Genomic DNA, 10655 nt, shown 5'->3' with positions numbered 1-10655 from the left:
TGGGCCGAAAGGCCTGTTTCCTGGGTTGTTTTTGTCTCTACCTTAAAAACTTGATTAAAGAACAACGTGAGTGAAGAGAGGGCCAAGCACAAGTTAAAGAGATGTGTATTTTCTCCAGCCAGAACAGTTAGTGAGATTTTGCAACTGATAGCCAAGTTCCACACACATGAGGACAGCCTCAACCGGGATCTTGGGTTCATGTCACACAACTGTAACCCCCATGATTTGCCTGGGTTTGCAAAATCTCACTAACTGTCCTGTCTGGAGAGAATACACATCTCTCTAACCTGTGTTTAATGCCCTCTCCACTCACATGGTCTGTACCTTGATTACCTGTAAAGATTTGCATTCCAACCATTATCTTGTAAATTGAGTTTGTTTGTACATGCCCTGTTTGTGAACTGAAATCCCACTATTCTGATGGAGGAGCAGTGCTCCGAAAGCTTGTGCTACCAAATAAACCTGTTTGACTTAAACCTGATGTGGTTGGACTTCTCACTGTGCCCTCCCTAGTCAAACGCTGGAATCCCCACATCACTGTATCGCTTTCATTTCCTTTATCTCCCTATCACATTCCCATCTTTCCAGTTCTCTCCTTTGCTTTCACAGAAATAAAACAGATTTTTGATGATAAAATCCAGAGCAGGCCCCAGCGAGATTTGAACTCGCGACCCCTGGTTTACAAGACCAGTGCTCTAACCCCTGAGCTATGGAGCCACCGCCGTCAGAACTACCAAAGCCGAAGCTGAAGGAGCTGAGGAAGCGGCAGTACCAGCTCTCAGCTCCAGGGCGCAGCATCGCTGGAAACCACAGGCCCCATCCTGCAATCCGCTTCGTTTCGCGCCCATCAGGTGGATGGGAAGGAGTGGGGGACTTTTCCTTTGACTCAAAAAACAGGACTGAGTAATCGCGCTGTGCCTTGCCTTCTTTATTCCAAAAGTAATATCAGTCATTCGCAGCCCGCGCAAGATCCCTGCCCCACACTAAAATGGCAGCCACACTCACTATGGGCAGCAAAAGATCACACCATTGTCCTACTTAAACATGGCGGACCCAGCACCGCCCCGCTCCAACATGGCGGATCCACCACCACCCCGCTTCAACATTGCGGACACACCACTGGCTCGTTCAACGCAGCACGGCCGTGCTTCAACATGGCGGACCTAACACTGCCCCGCTTCAACATGGCGGACCCAGTACCGCCCCGCTTCAACATGGCGGACCCAGTACCGCCCCGCTTCAACATGGCGGGTCCACCACCGCCCCGGTTCAACATGGCGGACCCAGCACTGCCCCGGTTCAACATGGCGGACCCAGCACTGCCCCGGTTCAACATGGCGGACCCAGCACTGCCCCGGTTCAACATGGCGGACCCAGCACCGCCCCGGTTCAACATGGCAGACCTACTCAAACACTGTGAGAGCGAAACGGGCGGGATGCCCCGTACAAAGATGGCGATATACTGTTTCTGGTTCCGGCGAAGCTTGGTCCGGAAGTAAAGCGACAGCAGTTTCTGGTGAGGACGGACTGCCCGGCAGTGGCGGCTGGAGGCCCGGTTGCCATGGGAGCGAGCGGGGAAGGCGGCAGCCCGGCCCCAGGCTTCCCGGATCCTGAGCAAGCCGGCACGGTGAGCAGTGCGACTTGGGCCAGGAGTGTGTCCGATCAACATCCTCCACACTGCCCTGCCTTGGGGACAAGAGCGGGAGGCCCCGGCAGTTGGGGGACAGGAGAGGGAGGGAGGGAGGGAGGGGCCCGAGGGAGGGGGTCGGGACGGAGGGAGCCTGGAGGGGGTAGTGATCTGGAAGAGCGGTCCAAGGGAGGGGGTTTCTGAGGGAAGGGGAGGAGGGTCGGCTCTGGGGGAAAGGGGGTGGGGTCTGGGGAAGGGGAGAGAGGGGATTTGGAGGAAGTGGGATAGTGATCTGGAAGAAGGATGAGATGGGGAATCTGGAGGGAGGAGGGGGGGAGGAGGGGGGGCGGGGGGCGGGTACCGGAGGTAGGGGAGTTCTGGAGGGATGAGTGGTCTTGGGGGAGGGAAGGTCTGGGGGGAGGGGGATCTGCGGGGGAGTGAATGAGGGGGAGCGTGCAAGGAGTGCGGGGGGCAAGTGAGCGAGGGGTGCAGTGGTTGAAACAAGCAAGCGGGGAGGTGAAGTGAGGGGCGTGGGGGTGTCGGGGGGGGAGCATGTGGGCAGGGAGCGAGTGAGACGTGTTGAGGGGTAGCAAGTGTGAGGTGGGGGGTAAGAGTTCAGAAGTTGAGGGGTTAATTGGGGGGCGGGTGGAGAGTGAGGGTTCTGTGGTGCATTTCAGGGGAGTTTTTTCTCTGGGCACCAGTTATTCTTAGCCCATGGGATGGTGTGTTTCTGTTTATGTTGGGAATTGGCACAGTGTTGAATTAGTGCAGTGAGGAGTCCAGTGCTAGGGTGGCCATCCAGTCATGTCTCTGTTCATTTCTGGTTCATGGGATCAATTCATTGCAGCAAAACAAAATCACATTGAAGGCCAAGACACTACTTATCAGTCTCAGGTTTTGTTCCTGCACAATTGACTGTCATAGCTGGGACTGAAGCTCCAGAATTCACTCCCTAAATCTCTCTTCTCTGCTCTGCTCTCCTCTTTTAAGATGCTCCATAAAACCTACACGTTGGCCAAGTTTTTAACCACTCTTATAATGTCTCCTTATCTAATTGTGTCATTTTGTTTGTGACTGCACTGTGAAGCACCTGAGATACCTTCATACGTTAAAGGTGCTATGTAAATGCAAGTCATTGCTTTTTTATTCATCCATTACAGCTGAAAGCTTGTCAAAGAAAGGTTTACAGCTCACAGTCATTTCCCTTCTAACCAGGGAGTGACAATCTATACTGACACTGTACTCTTCCTCTAAGAAAAGCAGAATGAATGATTGAATTCTCTGTCCTTTCATCAAAACCCAGCTGGTCACAGATCTGACGTTGACTGTGTTTCTCTCCGCACAGCTGCTGCCTGACTTATTGAGTATTTCCAACATTTTCTGTTTTTATTTCAGATTTCCAGCACCTGCTGTTCTTAAGCTTTTTATCTCCACCTGTAAAAGATGTCAGTGTTTTAAATGTGAATTGAATGTGCTGGCTTCTGGTGGCACCAGTGGAAACAGATTTATTTGTGTCTCGTTCATATGTGCGCTTCCTGGTTTAGTGTCTCTGTCAGTCCCAGTCTGTACTTCAGTGTAACGTCCTGGCCTGTGAGCTAGAAGGTAGTGAGTTGAAGCCACATCCCAGGTTGGCAGAGAGGGAGCACTAATGTATTGCTGTGTGTGTCTCTCAGGGTAATGTTTTGCAGTCTGTTGATTTCAGAACGTAAGCAACATTCACTTTTTGTTTTAGACTGGGTCAGGAGCTGTTGTCGTCTTTATATGAGCAGCTGATGCTTCTTGTTTTCTCCCCAAAAACTGTCCAGTTTTTAAATGGGTTTCCTGGCCTGATTCTTTTTTAAAGCTATAAACCACCATGTGACCCTTTTGTGAACACTCCACCAGGGTCAAAAAGCTTTCCAACTTTGCTAAAACTGCTGAATTACCTTTTCTTGTAAAATGCAGGAATGTGTCACAGTTCCAACATTGAACAGTGATGGGCTATGCGACCTGGGAGTGTGTCATGTCTGTGACTGTGAACAGTAATGTGTTGTGCCACCCAGGAGTAGTTTACAGTTCTGACCATGATCAGTGACGGACTGTGCAAACTGGGGGTGCATTACAGTTCTGATAGTGATGGGCTGTATAATTTGAGAGTGCTTCATATTCTGAGCGGATTCTTGCTCTTGCATTCGAGTACCTTCCATAAGAGGGGTACAGTGATTGGTTGTGGTAACCTTGGATCATTTCTCTAGTTGCTGCTGAAGATACGGGACCAGGAACAAACATCCAACATTGTGTTGAAATCAACTTACTCTGCACCATTAAGGTTCAAATGAGTGATTATTTGTCTGTGTGGTTAAGGGCTACAGTGAGTGAATCGTTCCACTCTGCAGGAGTTATATCAGTGGTCTAGATTCGCATGCTGATACTTGCACTTTACATTGTTTGTTCTGCTCATCAAATTGAGAAATATCAGTGCAGGAGGGTCCGTTTTTGACACTCAGATTTAGCATCAAACACTCGCAGGACAGGTATAGCATGGGGTTGGATGCAAAGTAAAGCTCTCTATACAGTCACCATCAAACACTCTCAGGACAGACACAGCGTGAGGTTAGACTTGGAGTAAAGCCCCCCAAAGAATAAAGAAAATTGCAGCACAGGAACAGGCCCTTCGGCCCTCCAAACCTCCGCCGACCATGCTGTCCGACTTAACTAAAACCCCCTACCCTTCCAGGGACCATATCCCTCTATTCCCATCCTATTAATGTATTTGTCAAGACACCCCTTAAAAATTATTACCGTATCCGCTTCCACTACCTCCCTTGACAACGAGTTCCAGGCACCCACTACTCTATATAAAAAAAAATCTGCCTCGTACATCTCCTTTAAACCTTGCCCCTCGCACCTTAAACCTATGACCCCTAGTAATTGACTCTTCCATCCTGGGAAAAAGTGTCTGACTATCCATTCTGTCTATGCCTCTCATAATCTTGTAGACTTCTATCAGGTCTCCCTCAACCTCCGTCGCTCCAGTGAGACTAAACCAAGTTTCTCCAATCTCTCCTCGTAGCTGATGCCCTCCATACCAGACAACATCCTGGTAAATTTTTTCTGTACCCTCTCCAAAGCCTCCACACCCTTCTGGTAGTGTGGCAACCAGAATTGAACACTATATTCCAAGTGTGGCCTAGCTAAGGTTCTATAAAGCTGCAACATGACTTGCCAATTTTTAAACTCAGTGCCCTGGCAGATGAAGGCAAGCATGCCGTATGCCTTCTTGACTACTTCTCCACCTGCATTGCCACTTTCAGTGACCTGTGTACCTGTATACCCAGATCCCTTTGCCTATCAATACGCCTAAGGATTCTGCCATTTATTGAATATTTTCTATCTGTATTAGACCTTCCAGAATGCATTACCTCACATTCGTCTGGATTAAACTCCATCTGCCATCTCCACCCAAGTCTTCAACTGATCTATATCCTGCTGTATCCTCTGATGGTCCTCATCGCTATCCTCAAATCTACCAACCTTTGTGTTGTCCGCAAACTTACTAATCAATCCAGTTACATTTTCCTCCAAATCATTTATATATACATGTAACAAACAGTAAAAGTCCCAGCACTGATCCTTGAGGAGCATCACTTGTCACAGCTCTCCATACAGAAACACTCTTCCAATGCTACCTTCTCTTCTTTGACTGAGCCAGCTTTGTATCCACCTTGCTAGCTCACCTCTGATCCCATGCAACTTTACCTTCTGCACCAGTCTGCCATGAGGGACCTTGTCAAAGGCCTTATTGAAGTCCATGTGGACAAAATCCACTGCCCAACCCTCATCAATCATCTTTGTCACTTTCTCGAAAAAAACTATCAAGTTCGTGAGACAGGACCTCCCCTTCACAAAACCATGTTGCCTCTCACTAATACGTCCAAATGGGAATAAATCCTGTCTCGAAGAATCCTCTCCAACAATTTCCCTACCACTGATGTAAGGCTCACCGGCCTGTAATTATCTGGATTATTCTTGCTATCCTTCTTAAACAAAGGAACAACATTGGCTATTCTCCAATCCTCTGGGACCTCTCCTGTAGCCAGTGAGGATATAAAGATTTCTCTCAAGGCCCCAGCAATTTCCTCCCTTGCCTCTCTCAGTATTCTGGGGTATATCCCATCAAGTCATGGGGACTTGTCTACCTTAATGTTTCTCAAGAACTCTAATGCCACCACCTTTTTGATCTCAACATGACTCAAACTATCTACACATCCTTTCCCAGAGTCATCATCGACCAAGTCTTTTCTGGAGTTCAGTTACTAGTGGTGTATCACAAGGATCTGTTTTGGAGCCACTGCAGTTTGTCATTTTTATAAATGACCTGGATGAGGACGTAGAAGAATGGGTTAGTAAGTTTACAGATGACACTCGAGTTGGTGGAGTTGTGGACAGTATGGAAGGACATTGCAGGTTAGAGGGACATAGGTAAGCTGCAGACTTGGGCTAAGAGGTGGCAAATGGAGTTTAATGCAGAAAAGTGTGAAGTGATTCACGTTGGAAGGAGTAACAGGAATACAGAGTACTGGGCTAATGGTAAGATACTTGGTAGTGTGGATGAGCAGAGAGATCTTGGTGCCCATGTGCATAGATCCTTATAAGTTGGCACCTAGGTTGATAGGGTTGTTAAGAAGACGTACGGTGTGTTAGCTTTCCTTGGTAGAGGGATTGAGTTTTGGAGCCATGAGGTCTTGTTGCAGCTGGATCGAGGGATTTAGTTTTGGAGCCATGAGGTCTTGTTGCAGCTGTACAAAACTCTGGTGTGGCCGCACTTGGAGTATTGTGTACAGTTTTGGTTGCCGCATTATTAGAAGAATATGGAAGCGTTGGAAAGGGTGCAGAGGAGATTTGCCAGGATGTTGCCTGGTACGGTGGGAAGGTCTTATGAGGAAAGGCTGACAAACTTGAGGCTGTTTTTGTTAGAGAGAAGAAGGTTAAGAAGTGACTTAATGAAGGCAATAAGATGATCAGAAGATTAGATAGGGTGGACAGTGAGAGCCTTTTTCCTTGGATGGAGATGGCTAGCACGAGGGGACATAGCTTTAAATTGAGGAGTGACAGATATATCTATCAGGGCTAAAAGAAGACATGAGGTTGCTTTGGCAGACTGAAAGAAAATCCAAAGAGCTTCTATAGGTATGTAAAGTGCAAAAGGATAGTGAGGGATAAAATTGGTCCTCTTGAAGACCAGAGTGGTAGACTGTATATGGAACCAAAAGAGATGGGGGAGATACTAAATGGGTTTTTTGCATCCATATTTACTGAGGAAACAGACATGGAGCCTACGAAAATAGGGCAAACAGGCAGGGATGTCATGGAACCTTAACAGATCACAGGGGAGGAGGTGCTTGCGGCAAATCAGAGTGGATAAGTCCTCAGGACCCAACATGGTATTCCCACGGACCTTGAGGGAGGCTAGTGTTGAACTTGCAGGGGCCCTGGCAGACATATTTAAAATGTCAGTATTCATGGGGGAGATGCCAGATGATTGGAGGATGGCTTATGTTGTTCTGTTGTTTGAAAAAGGTTTCAAAAGAAGTCCGGAAAATTATAGGCCAGTAAGTTTGACGTTGGTGGGCAAGTTATTGGAAGCTGTGATAAGGGATAAGATCTACAAATATTTGGATAGACAGGGACTTATCAGGGAGAGTCAGCATGGCTTTGTTGGTGGATGGTCATGTTTGACCAATCAATTAGAGTTTTTCAAGGAGGTTACCAGGAAAGTGGATGAAGGGAAAGTGGTGGATGTTGTCTACCTGGATTTCAGCAAGGCCTTTGATAAGGTCCCTCATGAGAGGTTAGTTAGGAAGGTTCAGTCGCTAGGTATACAGGGAGGTATATGGGGAGGTAGTAAATTGGATTAGACACTGGCTCAATGGAAGAAGCCAGAGAGTGGTTGTGGAGGATTGCTTCTGAGTGGAGGCCTGTGACGAGTGGTATGCTGCAGGGATCGGTGTTGGGTCCACTGTTGTTTGTCATCTATATCAATGATTTGGATGATAATGTGGTAAATTGGATCAGCAAATTTGCTGATGATACAAAGATTGGAGGTGTAGTGGACAGTGAGGAATGTTTTCAAAGCTTGCAGAGGGATTTGTACCAGCTAGAAAAATGGGCTGAAAAATGGCAAATGGAATTTAACGCAGACAAGTGTGAGGTATTGCACTTTGGAAGGACAAACCAAAGTAGAACGTACAGGCTAAATGGTAGGACTCTGAAGAGTGCAGTTGAACAGAGGGATCTGGGAATACAGATACAGAATTCCCTAAAAGTGATGTCACAGGTGGATAGGGTTGTAAAGAGTGCTTTTGGTACATTGGCCTTTATAAATCAGAGTATCGAGTATAAAAGTTGGAGTGTTACAGTAAGGTTATACAAGGCATCGGCGAGGCCGAATTTAGAGTATTGTGTACAGTTTTGGTCACCTCGTTACAGGAAGGATGTAAATAAGGTTGAAAGAGTGCTGAGAAGGTTCACTAGGATGTTGCCGGGACTTGAGAAGCTGAGTTACAGAGAAAGGTTGAATAGGTTAGGACTTTATTCCCTGGAGCATAGAAGAATGAAGGGAGATTTGATAGAGGTGTATAAGATTTTGATGGGTATAGATAGAGTGAATGCAAGCAGGCTGTTTCCACTGAACAAAGAACAAAAACAGCCCGTGAAACAGGCCCAACGAGCCCGTGCCGCCATTTTAACATTACCAGTCCCCCACCTATGACCCTTATCTATTGTTTATGGCATTCCACATTGAGGGAAACTAATTTAGGGACAATTTATTACCTCCAATCAGCCTAAAAGCACATCTTTGGGGTGTGGGAGGAAACCAGAGCACCTGGAGAAAACCCACGCAAGCACGGGGAGAATGCGCAAACTCCCACACACTGGCTCAAATCCATGTATCTGCACAGCAAACAGTGATAGTCACTGAGCTGTCGTGTTGCCCAGCATCTAGTCCAGTTTAAGTACACACTAATGACATGAAGCACTAGGCTACTCTCAAACATTCAAGAGCAGCCCTAGTACGAACCATCGCGTGTATGCCCCTCGTTGGACAACAAGGCGGACCTACTTAAAACCTGTGAATTAAAAGAGAAAACATTAGTATCAAAACACATCCTTTTACATTACCAGGGACGTCCCAACGCTAATGAACCTTATTTAAAACAATCTCCTATATCCTCCCATCTCCAACCCACTCATGTGTCTGTCTAAGTTACTCTTAAACAACTCCAGCATGCGTGCCTGCCTCCACCACCTTACTTGGCAGAGCATTCCATACCCCCACTACCCTCTGTGTGAAAAACCTCCCTCTAATATCCGTGTTATACCTCTTTCCCCCCTCACCCTAAGCCCGCGGCTCTTCGTACTGTGTGTCTCTAACATAAGAAATAGCTTACCACGGTTTACTCTACCTATACCCTTCATAATCTTATATACCTCTATTAGATCCCCCCTCAGTCGCCGTCTTTCAAGGGAAAACAGCCCCAATTTGCTCAATCTTTCCTCATAACCCAGACCTTCCATACCAGGCAACATCCTGGTAAACCTCCTCTGCACTCTCTCCAGAGTTTCCACCTCCTTCCGGTAGTAAGGCGACCAGAACTGGACGCAGTACTCTAAATGCGGCCTAACCAACGTTCTATACAACTGCAACATTTGACTCCAGCTCTTATATTCTATACCCCTTCCTATAAAGGCTAACATTCCATAGGCTTTCTTCACAACCTTCTCCACTTGTACTGCCACCTTCAAAGACTTGTGCACTTGCACCCCCAGAGCTAGAGGAGAAAAAAACAGAGGGCATGGGTTAAGGGTGAAACGAGAAAAGTTTAAAGGGAATATTAAGGAGGGATTCTTTACGCAGAGAGTGGTGGGAGTGTAGAATGAGCTGCCGGATAAAGTGGTAAATTTTTAACATTTAAGAAAAACTTGGATGGGTTCGTGGATGATGATTATTTGCCTTTCAATAGCTTTTAGTGGTCAAATCCAAATAACTACCTGAGACACACTCTGTAAAATCATCATAGATGGGATGCAAGACTGGGCGTAGAAGTGACAGATGGACTTCAACCCGGATAAATGTGTAGTGGTACATTTTGGCAGGTCCAATGGGATGAAGGAATACGTTATGAAGGTAAAGACTCTTAGCAGTGTGGAAGATCAGAAGAATCTTGGGGTCCGGGTTCATAGGACTCTCAAATCGGCTTCGCAGGTAGACGATGTGGTTAAGAAGGCGTATGGTGTACTGGCCTTCATCAATTGAGGAATTGAGTTTAGGAGTCAGGAGATAATGCTGCAGCTGTATAAGACCCTGGTCAGACCCCACTTGGAGACTGTGCTCAGTTCTGGTCATCTCATTACAGAAAGGATGTAGAAACCATTGAAAGGGTGCGGAGGAGTTTTACAAGGATGTTACCTGGATTGGGTGGCATGCCTTATGAGGATAGGTTGAGAGAGCTCGATCTTTTCTCCTTAGAGAGACAAAGGATGAGAGGGGACCTGATAGAGGTGTATAAGATGATGAGAGGTATTGATCAGGTAGACTCTGAGGCTTTCCCCCAGGGCTGAAATGGTTGCCACAAGAGGACACAGGTTTAAGGTGCTGGGGAGTAGATCCAGAGGAGATGTCAGGGGTAAGTTTTTCACTTAGAGGCTGGTGGGTGAATGGAATTGGCTGTTGGCAGTGATGGTGGAGGCAAATTTGATAGGGTCTTTCAAGAGACTTCTGGATGAGTACATGGGACTTAATAGGATTGAGGGTTATAGGTAAGCCTAGTAGGTGGAGATTAGATCGGCGCAACTTGTCGGCCAAAGGGCATGTTTGTGTTGTAGTTTTTCCATGATTCTAACACTTTATTCTTCTAACTAACAGTAAACAGGTTAACTAAACTATTAACAAATCAAATAAATCTATTCTAACAGAGTGTGGCTTAGATAATTACAATTCCCACTCATTAGCAAAGAAACGAGAATTTTTAGTTTCTCAAAATGCAAT

The 10655-nt window shown here is 46.7% G+C and overlaps 1 protein-coding gene and 1 non-coding gene across 2 annotated transcripts in view; one reads left to right on the top strand and one right to left on the bottom strand.

The window, feature by feature from the left end:
- Positions 1-644: 644 nt before the first annotated feature.
- trnat-ugu (transfer RNA threonine (anticodon UGU)) lies at positions 645-717 on the bottom strand. Its single transcript has one exon. It is a non-coding gene; the product is annotated as a tRNA-Thr (tRNA).
- A 774-nt stretch (positions 718-1491) lies between these two features.
- LOC145354021 (deoxynucleotidyltransferase terminal-interacting protein 1-like) overlaps positions 1492-10655 on the top strand; it is a 50162-nt gene continuing 40998 nt past the window's right edge. Inside the window, exon 1 of the mRNA XM_080205104.1 lies at positions 1492-1627. Within this exon, the coding sequence (XP_080061230.1) occupies positions 1562-1627 (66 nt within the window). The 5' untranslated portion in view covers positions 1492-1561. The remainder of the gene's footprint in view (positions 1628-10655) is intronic.

Source organism: Carcharhinus amblyrhynchos, chromosome 16 (genome assembly GCF_965287045.1).
Source record: "Carcharhinus amblyrhynchos chromosome 16, sCarAmb.v2.hapA, whole genome shotgun sequence".
In the NCBI taxonomy this organism is placed as follows: Eukaryota; Metazoa; Chordata; class Chondrichthyes; order Carcharhiniformes; family Carcharhinidae; genus Carcharhinus; species Carcharhinus amblyrhynchos.
This window is presented reverse-complemented; position numbering and strand designations above follow the sequence as displayed.